The sequence below is a fragment of the Phocoena phocoena genome, chromosome 3 (assembly GCF_963924675.1).
Source record: "Phocoena phocoena chromosome 3, mPhoPho1.1, whole genome shotgun sequence".
NCBI lineage: Eukaryota > Metazoa > Chordata > Mammalia > Artiodactyla > Phocoenidae > Phocoena > Phocoena phocoena.
In genome coordinates, this window is record NC_089221.1 from 155642898 (window position 1) to 155663371 (window position 20474).

Genomic DNA, 20474 nt, shown 5'->3' on the forward strand with positions numbered 1-20474 from the left:
GCACTGGCTAGGACTTCGAGTACTGTGTTGCATAAAAGTGGCAAGAGTGGATATCCTTGTCTTTTTCCTGATCTTAGAGGAAAAGCTTTTAGGTTTTCACTGTTGAGTATGATGTTAGCTGTGGGCTTATCATTATATTGAGGTACATTCCGTCTCTACCCATTTTACTTTGTTGAGAGTTTTTATCATAAATGAATGCTGAATTTTATCATATGCTTTTTCTGCATCTATGGCGATGATCATATGACTTTTATCCTTCTTTTTGTTAATGTGGTGTATCACATTGATTTGTGGATGTTGAACCATCCTTGTGGTGGGAGGAATACATGATGGATAGGAGCCAGCAGAAAAGAGAGCCTCAGAAATAGTTGTATTCAGTGTTATGATGCTTTTGTGGAATGGGGAGTGATGTGGATAAAATAATTAGCACTTGTGTAAGTGTACTATGATACCATGATTGTACAAGGACCTAGCAGTGATTTTTAGTTATTTTGATATATAGCATCTCTTATGCATGAAGTATTTGTTACATCAGTTGTAATAGAAATTATTTCTGAACATGACTTTTCAAGTTAAGTGATTTGAGTTAGCCGTCATTTAAAATTACTGTTAAGGGCTTCCCTAGTGGCGCAGTGGTTGAGAGTCCACCTGCTGATGCAGGGGACACGGGTTCGTGCCCCGGTCCGGGAAGATCCCACATGCCGCGGAGCGGCTGGGCCCGTGAGCCATGGCTGCTGAGCCTGTGCGTCCGGAGCCTGCGTGTCCGGAGCCTGTGCTCCGCAACGGGAGAGGCCCCAACAGTGAGAGGCCTGCGTACCTCAAAAAAAAAAAAAAAAAATTACTGTTAAGATGCTTTTTATTATGTCATGGAGAACATCCAACAGATATATATAAGTTCTAAGGATGTAAAAAATAATCAAAATCCATTTGAGATCTACAGTAACTAAGTATAGAAGACAAACGATAATGGATAGCTATTGGCAATTAAACTTGCTGACAATTCAGCTACGTATGACCCTTCTTGCAATGTTGATTGATATATCCAGCACTCTAGGTGTACAGAAGATATTATATTGTTTCCTTTTCCTTTAAAATTCTATATGAAAAGGTAGTGAAAAGTTTGTTTCTTCAGAATATATCCGAAGAGGTTAAAATTGGTGATTAATAGATCATATTTATTTTACTTCTTAAAAATATTAGATGCAAAAGTAAAAAGTAGGTAACATTTGAGAGCCTACATAATTAAAATGTTTTGTTCAGCCTCTTCTCAACATAAGAAGCAGAAGACAATGGAATATTATCTTTAGTGTGCTAACAGAACAATAACAATTTAGACTTTTTACCCTAATTTATCATTCAAGAATGAGGGAAAGTGAAACAAGTTTTCAGATGTGTAAAGACAAGTTTACCCGAAAAAGCAAGTTTACCCTTAACAGATCTTCATTGAAAGAAGTTCTAAAAGATGTAGAATAAGTGAGAAGGAGGAAACACAGAAGGGAAAATTGAGATGTGAGGAGTACTGTGATGGTTAATTTTATGTGTCACCTTCACGGGGCCACAGGGTTCCCAGGTATTTGGTCAAACATCATTCTGGGTGTTTCTGTGAGGGTATTTTTCGATGACATTAACATATAAATCGATAGATTGAATAAAGCAGATTAAAGCAGATTGCCCTCCCTGTTGTGGGTGGACCTCATCCAGTCACTTGAAGGCCTGGATGAAACAGAAGGGCTGATTATCCTCCAAATAAGAGAGAATTCGTCTTGCCTGACTGCTTTCAAACTGGACATTGGCTTTTTCCTGCCTTCGGAGTTAAACTGAAACATCATCGTGCCCTGGGTCTCGTGCCTGCCAGCCTTCGGACTGGAACTCCACCATCAATTCTCCAGCTTGCTGACTTACCCTACAGATCTTGGCACTTGTCAGCCTCTGTAATCGCATGAGCCAGTTCCTTACAAAATAAATCTCTTTATACACACACAAATATCTTACTGGTCTGTTTCTCTGGAGAACCCTGACTAATGTAAGGACTGACAAGCATCTGTAGGTAAAGTTTAACAAACATTGACTGTATGAAACATTGAATATTAGGGAGGGGATAATTAAAGTAAGGTGGAACTGCATAGTGGGCAGTTACACATACGATGAAAGGTGGTGGTTGGAGTCTCATTCTGAAGCGGGGGTGAATGGTCGTCTCCCCAGAGTACATTCACGTCCTAATCCTTGGAACCTGTGAATGTGGACACGTTATTTGGAAAAAAGGTCTTTGCAGATGTAATTAAATTAAAGGTCTTTAGATGAGATCATCCTTGATTGCGTAGGTGTGTCCTAAATCCAATGATGAGTGTCTTTATAAGAGACAGAAGTGAAGAGACAGACACAGAGGAGAAGGCCATGTGAAGACAGAAGCAGAGGTTGGAGTGATGCAGCCACAAGCCAAGGTCACCTGGAGCTCCAGAAGCCAAAAGAGGCAAGCAAGGATTCTCCACTAGGACCTTCAGAGGGAAGATGGCCCTGCCACCAACCTTGATTTAAGACTTCTGGCCTTCAGAACTGTGAGAAAATAAGTTTCTGTTGTTTAAACCACCAAGTTTATAGTACTTTGTTATGGCAGCCCTTTTAAGAGCCTTGTGTTATTTAGGAAGAAGATAGAGGCATTGATTAAATGTAAACTTTTTATCAGATATGCATGTTAATTTTTTAAGGGTAACTTCTAAAAAATAGAACTTGAGTATGTAGATGGAAGGAAAGAGGGTAATAAAGAAAATTTTTCTTTATTCATTCAGAAGTGGAGGTGGGGGTAGTATAAAGAAGCTTAGGGATAATAAGAACAAAGTAAAGTCATAGAAATAGATACAAATATATCATATAACTTAAACAAACTAAACCTGGCAGTTGAGACTCCTTTTGCAGTCTAGTGAAAAAGAAAACTGTGGACTTCTTCTCAGGATAGTGATCAGTACAAAAGTAAATAGGATTAAAGGAAACCAAGTATACTGAAACACAGTATCAATGTATTTAAAATATTTGTGACATAGTAATAGATGTGATTATTAACATATCAAGTAACAAGCTCTTGGTGTGGGTTTAATAACTTTAATTACCAGTATTTTGAGATAACAAAAATTAATGTAGTTGCTATTGGTTACAGAGTTACAGATGAAGAAAATGCTAAATGTCAGTTAGCGTTTAGTGAAAGTAAAGACGATTTCCCTGGCCTCCTGGATTCTACCCATGTATCCATGTCAAGAACCCTTGCTTTAAATGTTAGTCTTCATACACTACCAAACGTAAGGTAGATAGCTAGTGGGAAGCAGCCGCATAGCACAGGGAGATCAGCTCGGTGCTTTGTGACTGCCTGGAGAGGTGGGATAGGGAGGGTGGGAGGGAGGGAGACACAAGAGGGAAGAGATATGGGAACATATGAATATGTATAACTGATTCACTTTGTTATAAAGCAGAAACTAACACATCATTGTAAAGCAATTATACTCCAATAAAGATATATAAAAAAAATAGTTCGTCTTCAAGTGAAGCTCTCCACTCCTGAATAGCTACCACTCCCCTCGAGGGAGGGAGGCAAAGAATTGGCATCACAGCTGCCTCCCTGTGTCAAAGGACTTTTCCAAGAAGCTTTCTTCTTATGATTTGATCTTCTTGGTGGGTTTGAGTTGCCAAGGATCCCAGTGGATTAAGAGAGCCCCTCAGCAGGGATAAAGCCCCAGTCTTGACCTTTGCCGCTTGATTCACATGAGAAGTGTGAGTGCTCCAAGTAACAAATTCCTGCCTAGATTGATTACAGATAAGGAGGACATTAATCCTGTGTCAGAACTGGAAACTCCAAGGTAGGGCAGTTCTCAGGGTTCAAAGATTCAGCACTCAGCAGTGTTACCAAGGATCTTGTCCCTTTCAGTGTCCCTTTGTCATCATAGCTTTAACTTTATCCTAAGATTGTTCCCCTCTTTATTACAAAATGACTGCCAGCAACAACTGGAGTCACATGTTTCCTATTCACATCCTGTGGAAAACAGAGAAAAGGCCTCTCCTTCATATGTAATTTAACTTCTGTGTGCCTCATCTTAGATTGTCTGTCTACCTCCCTCCCCCCTAAAGCTTGCTCTCAAGTAGGTGTCACTTAAAGCATATGACTGTGTAGAGGTGATGCCCAAATTAAATTAGGTTTCTGTTTCTAGTTTTGGTTTGGGGTGGGTTTTTTTGGCAACTGATAGAATCCATTTGAAACCTCAAGGTGATCCCATGCCCTTGCCTGGAAGTGGGGCAAAGCTGCCAGGATACAAATAAATTAGAAAGTGACTGTCCATACACCTGCCTACAGGTGCTCTCCTATGCCTCCTTCTGTGTGAACCAGTAAAGACATTCAAGAATGTCTGTTAGCTCATCAAAGCAAGACCATCTCTTCCCTGCATTTAATTATCTGTATTCCTCTCCTGATTCTTAGCATTCTGATTTAGTTGTATATATTGGAAACTATGGATTTATAGAAGTAAAATTTGAAAAATAGTTTCTCAGAAAAGGGCTGATTGGCATGAAATGTTAGTAAGCATCATTATTCCAGTAAAAAAAAGTCTGCCGTCAACGTAGAGAGAATTGTAGCTCTGGAGAGTCTTAGACCTACGTCCAAGTGGTTTGAGTGTTCGTGTGGAGGGAATGGAGTCAGTCAAGAAGACTAGGAAGGAGGGCTGTGAAGGAAGAGGAGGAAGAGGAAAACCAGGAAGATGAGAGCCCTGAAAGCCAAGAGAGAAGAGTGCTCAGCTGGGACAGATGTTACTGCGAGGTCAGTTTGGAAGAGGATTAGGCATGTCCTGGGATTTAGCAACACCGAGGTTATTGGTGCCTTTTAATCAGAGCACTTTTAGTGGAGTGGCTGGATGCAGAGATTAAAATGTGATGAGGAATGGGTGGATACCGAGGAGATGAGAATCACAGGTACAGGCAGCTCTTGAGAACAGTGGCAGTAAAAAAGAATCTTTTGAGATATCTTTCTTTCTTCTCCTTTATTTTTAAGATGGAAGAGACAAGCAGGTTTAAATGAGAGGAAAAAGAAAAAGAGGGAATGATCATTAATACAAGGTTCCTGAGAAATCAAGAAGGGCTAGGGTCCAGATCACTTTTGCAGGCCATTATGATAACAGATCCTAACAGAAAAAAAATGTAACAGAAGTATGGGGTAGGGGGGATTTAAAAAAGTATATACAAGGTTAAGAGAAAAAATTGAAACTTACAAATAAGTTAGCAGAAAGTTAAAAGGAAGAGTAAACATTTTCAACTAGACTAAACAACTGATAAAGATAAGTAATAAAAAGAAATAAGATGTTAGATTTCAGTGAAAGTGTAGAAATAGTAAGAAAGTAAATTTATCCATGGAAGTGTGAAGGGATGAAAGCTAGATACTTAAGTCCAGTAGCTGAATGTATAAAATTAAGAAAATTGGGTGAAAAACAAACTTGTGGTTACCAAAGGGGAAAGGGCGGGAGGGAGAAATTTGGGATTAACAGATACACACTACTATATATAAAATAAACAACAGGGACCTACTGTATAGCACAGGGAACTATATTCAGTATCTTTTAATAACCTATAATGGAAAATAATCTGAAAAAGGATATATATATGTATACATATACACACATACATACACATACACACACACACATATAAAACTGAATCACTTTGCTGTACACCTGAAACTAGTACAATATTGTAAATCAATTATATTTCAATTTAAAAAAAAGTTGGGAACAAAAATAAAGAATTGTATTTTTTCCTTTGAATCATAAAATTAAAATTTAACAAACGGAAAATAAAGGCAAGGTAGAAGTAAGAAATCTAAAGATTAAAGAGATTATAATTAATGTGAAAACAGAAAAGCAAATAATCAGAACGTACTAATAATGGAAACATCTAAATTTAGGGTAACTAGTTAGGCTCATTTTTATTTTTACTTCTTTTGTAGGAAACAACTGATAGAACATTACCCCTGTCAGAACATTACCACATGAAACAGAGAGGTCTTTGGCACAGCTTTTTCTTTATATCAGGTCTTGCTTAATCTCCCTCTGTTATTCTTCTCTTGCTCCCGTCATCAGGTAAGTTAAGTGTGTGCTGTATGCCAGAGATACTGGCGGAGATGCTAGATCTCATGCTTTAGGAGAGACTTAGAATAAACAGCCAGTTACTAATAAAGTGTGATAAATGCTAAAATAAATGGAATCTCAGGGTACCATGGAAACATGAATAAAGCACCCAACTCAGCCTTAGGAGACTGGGAAGGCGTTCCAGAGAAGATATTTTAGCACAATCCTGAGGCTTAGGAGGTGGCCAGCAAAGGAGTGGTGGGACTGGCATTTAAGGTGGAGGAAACAAGACACGCAGCCTCTGAGAGCAAGAGTCACATTGGGGTACCTGTGCTGTGTGCCTAAGGAATCCAGCAACCATGCATCAGTGCCCTAGCCCCACAAGGCTCTTGCAAGTTCTCAGGGCGCAGAAGGAAACATCACCCACACAACAATGTGGACATCACTACTTAGCAGATGGAGTGTTTGCATTTTTAAGAAATGGTGTGAAATTATTAAGTGAAATTAATCAAAGTGGAGAACTTCAGGCTGCTCTGGGGTAGGGAAGAGAGATTTTATTTATTTATTATCTACTCAGAGAGCCCTTTAAATATTCATATATTTGATATCAGCCTTTCAATATATCATCTTATTTGATTTTCACAAGAGTTTGAGAGAGGCTCTTAATCTTTGTTCTGTGTTCTGTGCTAGTCACTTGTATACCCGCCTCCTTTCTGCTTGAGCAGTTTTCAAGTGTTTTAGCCTCCAACTTCCACTAAACCTTGAACCATTATGTTGCTCTTTTCCTTTCCTAAATTTCTAGGCACTCTCTGTGTTGGCACTTTAAACTACCTAGCTGATATTTAATTTCTGTGCCAGGCATGCCTCCTCAATACATTTAGTGGTTCTTTAACATTTAAGACCGAGATGTCTGGTTCTATTGTATTTCTCCTTGGTATTTAGTACGATGCTGAGCATTTAAGTTAATATTCATTGAGGTGAGGATTCCATAATTGTTCCTGTCCAGAATTGTTTGGTTCTTGTCAAGGAATAAATAAAAGTCTCGTAACTATTTCTGGACTCAACAGGAAAGGCCATACAGAAAAAAACTGAAGTTTTTCAGTAATGTAAAATTTTTTTCCAGATTTACTGAGGTATAATTGACAAATAAAATTGTAAAATATTTTAATATTTTGTATCACCTATAATTTCACATTTTCATTATGACTTTTAATGAAAAAAATTTACTGGTTCATAGATCTTTTATGCCATACTACCATGTCTTCACTTAATAAATTGCTTCAAGTATAAACAACTGGTATTAAATTTTGCAGTAGTGCCACTTAATCACAATCAGTCATCAGTCCTCTTGGGAATTTGTTTTAGAGCTGTTGACATTATTTTCATTGTTCAAGTTATTTTTTAATTACAGAAAAGAATAGATAGATAAAATAAACATACCATGGTACTGATTATGAAAACCCCTTATTTTCTTTTTCTGAATAACTACTTCCTTGAACAAGAACTGGAATTTCTTATTATTGCATATTATATTCTTACTGGTACAAATGTTTTCAAAGACCTTTTGTGAATGATGATTTGGATAAATTTGGGGGAGCAGGGACATTCTTTTGCTCATACAGTCTGTTGTTGGCATTTGTTTTGATGATGCAGTTGTTCATAGAATCTGTTCTTAGTGGGTGGGCATTCCTTAAGAGAATTTTAAAGTTTTCCTTCAGTGTATTTGATTTTGCTCTGTTGTTGCTCCCCTCGGTGTCTTTTCAGTGTTAGACATTGTGACAATAAGTGAACTGCTGTTCTTCTAAGTGGACAATGATACTGTCAGAGCATCAGGGAGAAAGAATGAAACAGAGTGGTAGTTATTAGGAGCAAAGGGTATGGAGTGGAGGTGTGCTGCCGGGCTGTGGGTAGACTTCACACACATTTGTGTAGAACATCCCCATGGCACCAAGCTGGATCACTAGGACAAGATAGGATGGCACCCAGAAAACTAAGGGAAGGGAAGTTAATTTTTTCAGCACTCAAGGGTAGAAGAATTATTATAGACTTTTTCACATACGTAACTCTGGTAAGGTAAGAATTGTATTTCAATCTTTTTTTTTTAATTGGGATATAATTGATTGACAGTGTTGTGTTAGTTTCAGGTGTACAGCAAAGTGAATCTGTAATAGAAATACATGTATCCACTCTTTTTTAGATTCTTTTCCCATGTAGGCCATTACACAGTATTGAATAGAGTTTTTTGTGCTGTACAGTAGGTCCTTATTAGTTATCTGTCTTATATACAGTAGTGTGTGTCAGTCCCAAATTGGAAGATTGGGATTGACACATACAGTCTTTATAAATTAGTAGAAATAGAAGATCAGAAAATTGAATTTGTGACAGTACTCGACTAAGAAATCGTTAATCTAGAATTTGGACCCCAGGTCTTGCTGCTTCCATAACTGTGTTGTTTTCTCTTTACTGCACTGTGAATGAGTAAGAAATCATAGGGAGGACAGGATAAGTCACAGGAAAAATAGTGAATGTTTCACAGAAGACAAGCATACAGATCTCTTCAGATATTCTTGAAAATTTTCCCAAGACAGTGAGGTTATCATAACACATTGGCTAAACGCTTATATTTTTAAACAGCATAATTATCTGTGAAACAGATATTACTGAAAGTAAACAGTCTGTTGTTTCAGGATTTCAAAGTTTCATGATGCCTTGACTGTGTCTTTCAATAGTTGACTACTAAAATCATGACATAAGCTTTTTTCTGTCTGTTCAATTTGACTGAGAAAGGACTAAAGTTTCAGAGTGCAGAAACTGTTTAAGGAAAAGGATGAGTCATAGTCGTCGACAGTATCAACCATGGCGAATTGTGAAATCATTTATCTCCCACTTACTGTGTATTAGGAGACCCCTGGTAGCAAATATGCTCTCATTGCCATCCATCACCATGATAATAAGAGAATTTCTTTTGCTAAGCAATGTGCTTCTGGGGTGTAGAAAGCAAACATTTCCCCACTGGTGTTGTCTTTTTATACGCTTTATTATTGATTAATATTTATTTAATATTTTCATTATTTATTTGCTTCTAGTGTTACCCTTTTGTGCTGTGTTCCTCTCCCTCCCTCCCTCTCAGCCCTCAAAGTACTGGTGACCGGCTCCAGGAGGGCTTGGGCCCATTGTCCTCTGGCACTGCATACCTGCAGTCTTCAAAATAACATTTGTGACTTTTTTCCTCCTTCTGAACTGCCCTTCCCTTTTCATTTTAACCTGTTATAAATGCGAGGATGCGGAGTGGAAAGAGCAACCGGGACAGCTTTTTAAGATTTGCAAAGAGTGCCTGAGCTATGATTACCGTATTTGCAGGATCAGAAATTGATGAGCTTCAAGTACAAATTTAAATGTACTTGAAAAAACTGTCCCTCCAAATCTAGGACAATGACCATGTAATTTATTGTCCCAAGGGATAGTTTTGGTGTCTTTATGTATCTTGTTAGACAGGTGGATATAGTAAGTTAATATATGTATGCTAATGTGAAACTGTAGGGTAATATTTACCAGTAAATATAAATTAGAGGAATAACATCTTAATTCTAGTTTCATGTTATTTTAGCTAATTTAAACTTTCAAATACAGGCCTGAACTTTTCTAATTTCCTTTGACACTGAGAAATTGGTTCAAGCATGCTTGAATTTCAACAAGACTGCTGGGTAACTGAACCAAAGATTAGCTTGGCTTCCTCATTTACCCCAAGCAAAATCAGTCTCCTTGTGGTGATGGTGGGAGATAGGGATCAAGAGATGAGTAACTGCAGATGAATGAGCAGAAGTCAGGGTAGCTCAGTCACTTGGGTTTCTGGGGGGTTCTCTGTATTTGTGTTTTTTCCCTCCTCTCTTCACCAACCTACATTGGATATTATCAGTCTTCTATATTTTTGTTAATCTATAAAGTTAAACAGAATTTTTCACGGTTTTAATTTGCATTACAGGTAACATTTTAATGAAGCATCTCTCTCCCTGTGCAGATATAGATTCAGATTCATTGCATTGTCCTTTGTGGATGTATTTATAGCTCTGCTGGCAGTGAGCTGCTTGAAGTGCTATAGAGCTGTATGGTGTCCAGAGAATAGTTGAGCACTTTGATGAAGACTTGATTGCTTTTATTTACTTGAGGAAAAAATTAATGTCTGTTTTCTTTTTCTTTTCTCATCTATTTAGTTGCTGATCATCTGGGCTGTGATCCTCAAACACGGTTCTTTGTCCCTCCTAACATCAAACAGTGGATTGCCTTGCTGCAGAGGGGAAATTGCACCTTTAAAGAGAAAATATCACGGGCTGCTTTCCACAATGCAGTTGCTGTAGTCATCTACAATAATAAATCCAAAGAGGAGCCAGTCACCATGACTCATCCAGGTAAACAAAAAAAGGAAACTGTAGACTTTGTTTTTCTTCTGAGAAATGATTGCTTTATAGGTAGGAATTCTACCTCTTGCTCAAACCATATCATTTCCAACATAATTCAATGATTATATTTATTTTTGGTGTTGCCATTTCTTTGTTGAGATGCATGTCTTTTTTTCCTTTAGTTGAACTTTTTTCTTAAATAATGACCGTAAAAGCCTGTAAAACTTGCACTTATTAAGTAACTGGCTGTGACTGAATCCTTAGTCATTTTACATTTTACTTGATAACTTTGAAAAATAATATATTAGATTTAGAATCATTCATCCAAGTTATGTCATGGATTCTTAAGGATTACCTGTTTGAGAAGGATGCTTTTTATCTTATCAGGATAAATGTTGAAACTGACTTAGTAAGTATTATAATTACAGTAGTAATATTTCTTCATTTCTTGTGGAAGCATTTAGGATATTTCTAATGTACCTGTTTTAATAACAATAGTTGCAGTTTATTGAGCACTGCTGTATATATGGCAGGCACTATATGGCTATGAGCTTTTTTGGGTTTTAATAGAATTTATTTTTTAGAGCAATTTTATGTTCCCAGCAAAACCTGAGCTTTTTTCAGACTGGGTTTTTTCATTTAGTAATATGCATTTAGGTTTCCTCCATGTCTTTTCATGACTTAATAGCTCATTTCTTTTGAGTGCTGAATAATATTCCATTGTCTGGATATACCACAGTTTATCGAGTCACCTACTGAAGGACATCTTGGTTGCTACCAGGTTTTGGCAATTATGAATAAAGCCACTATAAACACTTGTGTGAAGGTTTTTATGTGGTCATAAGTTTCCAGCTCCCCTGGGTAAATACCAAGGAGCATGATTTCTGAGTTGTACGGTAAGAGGATGTTTCGTTTTGTAAGAAACAGTCAAACTGTCTTCCAGAGTGGCTGTACCATTTTGTATTCCCACCAGCAGTGAATGAGAGTTCCTGTTGCTCCACATCCTCACCAGCATTTAGTGTTATCAGTTTTTGTATCTTGGCTGTTGTAATAGGTTGTTTTAATTTATGTTTCTCTGATGACATATGATGTAGAGGAGCCCCCTTGTTATATATTTTCATAGCCAGTCCTCACCATAACCATGTATGGTACAGGTACTCTCCCACTTACAGACCAGGAGACTGAAGCAGGCAAGGGCCAGCAGAAGAGAAGCTTAGACAAAGGTTTTTTGATGGTCTTTCAGTTCACCAGTTCACTCTCTTAAAATTGAAACCTAGATAAACTTTCATTCTGCATTCATAAAACTTTTAAAGATTAATGACTTATTTAAAGAATTTTTTTTTTTTTTTTTTTGGCTACGTTGGGTCTTCGTTGCTGCGTGCGGGCTTTCTCTAGTTGCAGCGAGCGGGAGCTACTCTTTATTGTGGTGTGCGGGCTTCTCATTGTGGTGGCTTCTCTTGTTGTGGAGCATGGGCTCTAGGCGCACGGGCTTCAGTAGCTGTGGTTCACAGGCTCTAGAGCACAGGCTCAGTTGTAGCACATGGGCTTAGTTGCTCCACGGCATGTGGGATCTTCCCGGACCAGGGCTCGAACCCGTGTCCCCTGCAGGAGGATTCTTAACCACTGTGCCACCCAGGAAGCCCAAGAATTAACATTTTAGTCATGTAGTTAATATTCACATAATCGATTTTAGACAGTTATCTTGCAAAGATCTCACCCTGATTGAGGGTCATTGATACTTTTGTGTGTATCTTGATAGGATAATGCAGACGGATTTAAATTTTATTGCTCTGACTTGTTTTCTTCCCTTCAAATTAAGAACTAAAATTTTTTTTGTTGTAATTGCAAAAGTAACACATGCTCATTGTAGAAAAACTGAAACTAAAGAAAAGTTGTAAAGAATAAAACAGAAAGAACGTGTGATTTTCACTATCCAGAGATCACTTTTCATTTCTTCAGGGAAACCAAAAGGAAATTAAGGGTCAGTCTGATTTTGCAGGACATCGTGTGTGGGAACACTGAATTCAAGACTGGTTTTTCAAACTTTCAGTTACCAGGGGTAAGGTGGGGGGATAAATTGGAAGATTGGGATTGACATATACACTACTATATATAAAATAGATAACTAATAAGGACTTACTGTGTGGCACAGGGAACTCTACTTAATACTCTGTAATGGCCTATATGGGAAAAGAATCTAAAAAAGAGTGGATATATGTATATGTATAACTGATTCACTTTGCTGTACACCTGAAACTAACACAACATTGTAAATCAACTATACTCCAATAAAAATTTTTTTAAAAAAGACTGGTTTTTCTGCTTAGGTCTCAGAGCAGGTGACAGTTTGCTCTCCTCAGCTGCCTTAGAGGTAAGAAAAACTTTGAAATTTTGGACCTTATCGATTTCTTCTTACTGAAAACATGAAAAATGAACAGGGAGAAATTCAGCTGAGCATAATGTATTTTTCCTCCTCTGTGATGTTATTTTACATACACAGAACCACAGAGAAGTAGCGAGAATGAGAGTCTTTTAAGTATGAGAAGATCTGGGGATTATTAGAGAGGGAATTGAATTTTTTTAATGATTTTTGTTTAAAAAAGGAGGGAATTCTCTATAAATTAACATGGATTTCACATCTGTGATCCTTGAAATGTTAGTGTATCCAGATATGTTCCATAGATGACCCATGGAGAAAAAAGGTAAATGATAAGTTTTGGAAAATGCTTGAAAAGTATTCCACTATTAACCTAATAAACATAATGAGGTCTCTGAGAAGTCTTAAAGACTTGTTTTAATTGATTAACCTATGGTTTCCTAAATTTATTTGACCATGTAACTTTTATCACATTTTAGTATACAACAACAAAAATAAGGAAATTTAGGGATAGAGTTTGAGGATATAGTCTTAGGAAATGGAACTTTTGTAAGGCAAATGGAATGTAAGAACAATAGGAAATGACTTTATGTTGTAATTAGATACACAGAAAATTAGAAAGAATAATATGAGACAGTGACTTGATAACAATACTTTGGAGAGAAATTTAGCACCATCTGATATGTTAAAGAACTCACACATTGTGATCCAGTAATTTCACATCTAGATACGTGCTCTGGAATACTCTTCAAACTTTGATGTGAGTGTGGATCCCCTGGAAATTTTGTTAAAATACAGATTCTGATTCAGTAGGTCTGGGGTATAGCCTGAGATTCTGTATTTTTAATAAGTTTCCAGGTGAGGCTAATGCCACTGGCCCACAGATCTTTGAGAAATAGGTAAAGACAAGAAAACTAGGTTTTAGTCTCAGATTTTCCACTGACCTCCTCTGTGTTGTAGGCCACGTTGCCTACTGTGTGGGAAGATCTTTTTCGTCTCTAAATCTATTTCTCTGGAAGGCCATGAATCCCTATTATGTAGGATGACAACATAGAAAATCTTTATGCTCTGAGAACCACTTGTTTTCCTGGCTCATTAATGTGTCACTGCTTCTCTCTCCCTCCATAGAGCCCCTTCTTTTCCTGTTTCTACATGAGGTTCAAGGACCCTTCCATCAGAGTCACTAGATTCCCCCAGTGACCTATAACTCCACATCTCAAGGGGTAGACCCAAAGATCCATGCTTTAGTCCTCCCTTGCTCTCATGTCAATTCTATCCACCCTTCATTTAAGAAAAGAAACCTTTGTGCTATGCATTGTGACATGAACTAATACGAAATGGTAAGAGTTGAAAAAAAGACCCCTGGTCACACCCTCAGTGAGTTTACTATCCAAGGCCCCTGCAGTCTTCACGGTGTCTTTTTGTACCTCTTGACAGTACTGTCCTTTTGCTTTTATGTTGTCATCATTTGCATACTAGATGGGCAGTAGAGAGAAGACTGCGGGTTTCTTTAAGTTAAAGTTTGTGTCTTATCTTTCTATTCTCTGCAGTGGGCAGCAGAATACCTTGAACAAAATAAGTATGTGCTACATTGAAATGATTTCATGAAGACATTTAGCTTTGTTAAGGTTTCTTTCCATTTAAGGATATATTTTATAACTAATTTTTAAATTTCACATTGTTAAGTATAGGTATTTCATTTTCTTGCCTTGTTGATGATGTTTCAGGAGCTTGTTCATGTTTGTTCTAATGAATGCCCTTCATCTGGTGACTGAAGGACATCTTTTCTGGCGTAGTGTCCATGACATCACTGACAGGAAAGACCGCTCAATTTGTGGTTTTATTTGTTACCTCTAGTTGGCAGAATAAGTTCTTTGTAGTGAACAGATATGTGGCAGTGTAAAGGGGGAAGTTATGGGCTCTTGGATAGTTTAAAATAATGCACATTAAAATAATACACATTTGTCTGAAAGTTAAGGATTTATTTTCCTGGTTTTTAAAAATTGATACAGACTTTACTGTTTAACAGTCATAAATTGTGTCAGATCGTTGTCAAATTGGAGGTTTCTTTTATAGTTTTATTTGTATGTCTGTAAGAATCTGTGGACATTTTTTTCATTGTTAATAGGAAGATGAAGTAATTTAGATAAACATGTAACCAAATAATAATGTTGCTTTTCTATCTTTATGTCAGTTAGCAGTATCAAATGCTGCTTATTGTTTCTTTGGCTGGTTGAATAGAATTAGTTAAATAGCTCTTCACCTTTTTCCCATCATATTCTCTTTTTAAAAAAAAAGTATATAGCTCTATATTTATTATCTAGCAATGAATAGAAAAAAACATACTTTGTAAAATATAGAATAAATCACTTTGTGAATAGTAAAAATTCACACTTTATGAAAACAAATAAAGATAAATCACAAACATATTGCAAAATATCTTTAAATATCCATAATTTGGGGCCGCTTAGTGTCAATCTGTTATTTTATTCTAAAGCCCATCAAGAAAATGGGCTTTTAATAATATATATTATTAATATATAATAATACATTATAATATCAATATAATAGTCATTGTTTTAACTGTTTAAAGTTTTTAGGTTCTAATTGAATATGGATTTAATTACCTCAGAAAAGGTTGAGCTTGCATTAAATGTACTGCTATAACAGGAAACAGAGTCTTAATTGTATCTTTTGGCCTGAGTTTGCATATATCTCTTCTGTATCTTCCATATGATCCATCTACTTTTTCAAAAATTCATAATTATCAAGAAAAATCTGACACTGAAACATATAAGCAGTAGCTTTTAAAAAATAACAGCTTTTTGGGCTTCCCTGGTGGCGCAGTGGTTGAGAGTCCGCCTGCCGATGCAGGGGACACGGGTTCGTTCCTCGGTCTGGGAAGATCCCACAGGCCGCGGAGCAGCTGGACCCGTGAACCATGGCTGCTGAGCCTGCACGTCCGGAGCCTGTGCTCCGCAACAGGAGAGGCCACAACAGTGAGAGGCCCGCGTACCGCAAAACAAACAAACAAACAGCTTTTTAAAAAAATGACTGCTGATGATTCTGTTTAAAAACTTTTCTTATAAGCTCTCAATTTGTCCTTTATTTCTCTGAAAGTGGAGAGTCCCTCCCTCTGCCAGATACTTAAGACAACTTATCTTCTAGCCTACCTGTCTAACACGGACATTGCAGGCTCAGCATCCTGAGTAAATTGTTTGGACTCATCACTTAATTTGCCTTTTTTAAATTAATTAATTTATTTATTGGCTGAGTTTGGTCTTTGTTGCTGCGTGGGCTTTCTCTAGTTGCAGCGAGTGGGGGCTTTTCTTCATTGTGGTGCGTGGACTTCTCATTGTGGTGGCTTCTCTTGTTGCAGAGCACAGGCTCTAGGCTTGCGGGCTTCAGTAGTTGTGGCTCACGGGCTTAGTTGCTCCGTGGCATGTGGGATCTTCCTGGACCAGGGCTCGAACCTGTGGTCCCCTGCATTGGCAGGCAGATTCTTAACCACTGCGCCACCAGGGAAGCCCCTTGATTTGCCTTTTTATCTTGCCTGTGCTTATCCTTTCCTCTCCAGCAACAGAAGAGGAAGAAGCTAAAATAATGTAAAGGATCTGCATGGGGTTTAGAATACTGGCTTAGAAATCAGTTCCATAGGTTACAGGACAAAAGACATTTTTTACTTGGTTGCTGTTCATATGATGATGACCTGGATTTACAGCAAGCTCAGAATTAGTCCCACAGGCACAGCTGCTAAGGAAGATGATGCAGCCTGGCTGCATGTGTCAGAGGTATGGTGAGGCTACTTATGCCTTAATTGATGCCTTACAGTGCTCCTCAATTCAGGTTTTTCAGGGGGTGGGATGTGAATCATATCGGGGCAGGATATTTCTTTGCTCTGCAGAACTGTCCTTTGTATTTACAGAATGTTTAGCCTCCCAGGCCCATTCCTACTAAATGCCAGAGGCACCCCACCATGTTTGTAACAATATAAAATCCCCCAGAGTTTCTAGAGAGTCTCTCCCTAGGAGGGCTTTTCTACCTACTGTCAAATTCTAAGTCTACAGAGCCTTTAGAGGAGGAATGAAGAGAGATCCTTTGTTGGTGAGGGTAATGGCAACAGAAAAACTGATGAAGGGAAAAGTGACAGGCTTTTATATTTACTCACATATAAGCATTTCTGGTGTTCTTTTTTTCTTTCTACAGTTACAAGTTCCATCTGGTGTCATTTCCCTTTCAATACAGATAATTTTTTTTAATCATTTCTTGCAGTGCAGATCTACTGTGATGAATTCTCTCATCATTCATTTACCTGAAAGTGTCTTTTTTTGCCATCATTTTTCAAGGACATAGATACAGAATCCTGGATTTCAGCACTTTAAAAGTGTTGTTTGTTTTCTAGCCTTCTTTTTTTCTGATGAGTTGTTCCCTTTTATAGAATGACTCTTTCTAAAAATAAACCTTTTAGAACAGATTTACATTTACAGAAAAATTGCAAAGATAGTACAAATAATTCACATAGACCCTGCACCCAGTTTCTCTTATAATTAACATCTTACTTTAGTATGGTACATTTGTTATACTTAATGAACCAATATTGGTACATTATTATTAACTAAAGGCCATACTTTATTGAGATTTCTTTAGTTTTTATCTAATGTCCTTTTTTAGTTCCAGGATCCCATCCAGGATATCACATTACATTTGGTCATTATGTCTCCTTAGGCTCCTCTTGGTTATGACAGTTTTTTGAGGACTACTGTTCAGGTATTTTGTAGAATGTCCTTCAGTGGGATTTGTTTGTTTTTCTTATGATTAGACTGAGGATATGGGTTTGGGGAGGAAGACTACAGAGGTAAAGTGTCACTCTCATCATATCATATCATGTACTACCCATATGAGTGACCACTGTTGATGTTGACCTTGACCACCTGGCTGTTTGTCAGGCTTCTCCACTATAAAGTTTCTCTTTTAGGACTTCTTTAGTGGTCCAGTGGTTAAGAATCCGCCTTCCAGTGCAGGGGATGCAGATTCAATCCCTGGTCGGGAAGCTAAGATCCCACATGCCGTGGGGCAACTAAGCCCACACGCCGCAACTGCTGAGCCCACACGCCACAACTAGAGAGCCTCTGTGCTGCAACTACAGAGCCCACGCGCTCTGGAGGCCGCATGCCACAACTAGAGAAAAGCCTGCGTGCCACAACGAAAAGATCCTGTGTGCCACAACTAAGACCTGATGCAGCCAAAACAAATTATAATAATAAAATAAATAAATAAAGTTTCTCTTTTCTCTCTTCCATGCAACACTCTTCAGGAGGTCATTGTGCACAGCCCACACTTAAGGAGTGGGGAGTTAGGCTTCCCCTCCTTAGGGTAAAGTATTACGTATTTACTTGGAATTATTTCATCTGGATGATTCATCTCTTCTCTCTTTATAATTTATTCAGTCATTTATATGTATCAGTATGGACTCATGGATATTTATTTTATACTTTGTATTGTAATACAGTGTTACTTATTTTTTTGATCAAATTATTTCAGCTTTGGCCATTGAGAGTTCTTTCAGTTGACTCCTGTGTCCTTTGACATGTTGCCATTACCATGGGTGTTGGTTTTTTGTTTGTTTTGCTTTTTTGAGGACTTCCTTCTTTTCTGGTTCTGTAAGATGCTCCAGGATCATCTTGTATATATTTCCTGTCCCAGTCCTAGAATCAGCCATTTCTCTGAGGAACCCTAGTTTCCAGTTATTGGAGAATCATACTAGAAACCAAGCTCTGGGTATTAGGTGTACTTGTTACTACTAAGGTTCTGCTTCTGGGCCTTCCCAGTTGACAGAGCAAGGAAATATATGTGTGTATACTAATACCTGTATATGCACATATCTATAAATATTTCTACATATAACCATTTGCATCTATATTAAGCTAAGAATAAGTTCATACTTAGGTCTCCAACTCTAATCCATTACATTCTAATCCATTACATTACATAGATCATTCTAATTTTCTCTCTTTGCTTATCTGTAAACTCCCACTCCAAAAGCGAGAAACCTGGCTGACACCAACCACCATCCATTTTCTTAATTGTTCAGTTCACTGAGCTCTCAGACTTAGAAGTTCTTAAACGTAAGTAACATATTGTAAGGCCTTTGGAGTGCTGGTGCTTGGTGTGAAAGCTAATGTAAATTACTTTCTTCTCAACTTAAATCTTCCCTGGCTGGAATGCCTAACTGTGTACTTAACTTTTCTTTCTCCACTCATTAAAAATTTTTTATCAAGAACTTGTACCTAATCAAACTTATAAGCTTTTATACAGCAAAGGAAACCATAAACAAAATGAAAAGGCAACCTATAGACTGGGAGAAAATATTTGCAAGTGGTTCAACTGACAAGGGCTTAATTTCCAAAATATACAAACAGCTCATATAGCTCAATATCAAAAAACAAACAACCCAATCGAAAAATGGGCAGAAGACCTAAAGAGACATTTCTCCAGAAAAGCCATACAGATGGCCACTAGGCATATGAGAAGATGCTCATCATCACTAATTATTAGAGAAATGCAAATCAAAACTACAGTGAGGTACCACTTCACACTGGTCAGATGGCCATCATTAAAAAGTTTACAAATAATAAATGCTGGAGAGGGTGTGCAGAAAAGGGAACCGCTTACACTGTTGGTGAGAATGTAAATTGGTGCAGCCACTATGGAAAACAGTATGGAGGTTCCTCAAAAAACTAAAAATAGAATTGCCATATGATCCAGCAAACCCCACTTCTGAGCATATATAAAGACAAAACTATAATTCAAAAAGATACATGCACCCCTATGTTCATAGCAGCACTATTCACAATAGCCAAGACATGGAAACAACCTAAATTTCCATCAATAGATGAATGGATAAAGAAGATGTGGTATATATATACAATGGAATATTACTTGGCCATAAAAAAGAATGAAATAATGCCATTTGTAGCAACACTGATGGATCTAGAGATTAATATACTAAGGGAAGTAAGTCAGAAAGAGAAAGAAATACCATATGATATCACTTAACATGTGTAATCTAAAATGTGTCACAAATGAACATATCTATGAAACAGAGACAGAGAACAGACTTGTGGTTGCCAAGGGGGAGGGGGTATGGAGGAGGGAAGGACTGGGAGTTTGGGATTAGTAGATGCAAACTGTTATATACAGGATGGATAAACAACAAGGTCCTACTACTGTATAGCACTGGGAACTGTATTCAGTATCCTGTGATAAACCATAATGGAAAAGAATATGTGTACATATAGCTGAATCACTTTGCTATACAGCAGAAATTAACACAACATTTTAAATCAACTATACTTCAATAAAATTTTTTTAAATTGAAAAAAACTTATAAGAAAACAAATATAAGTATCTTAACTTGAAAATGACACAAAACTAGGTGGGTCTTGGAACATATAACAACAAAAAGAAAGTATTCATTAGGTCAGCCTGCAAATAGGTTTAAAAAAAGTTAGTAACAAGGTTTTGTGGAGACGTGGCTTAAGTAACAGCTCAAGTGGAGGACAGCTGGGAACCTTCAATCATGTAAGCTCAGCATATGCTAACATG

At 37.5% G+C, this 20474-nt stretch overlaps 1 protein-coding gene across 2 annotated transcripts in view; it reads left to right on the forward strand.

The window, feature by feature from the left end:
- The window catches only part of RNF130 (ring finger protein 130), a 133053-nt gene that overhangs the window by 18961 nt on the left and 93618 nt on the right, over positions 1-20474 (forward strand). For both annotated transcript variants that reach the window (XM_065874174.1, XM_065874175.1), the window contains exon 2: positions 10307-10501. In XM_065874174.1, the coding sequence (XP_065730246.1) occupies positions 10307-10501 (195 nt within the window). The remainder of the gene's footprint in view (positions 1-10306; positions 10502-20474) is intronic.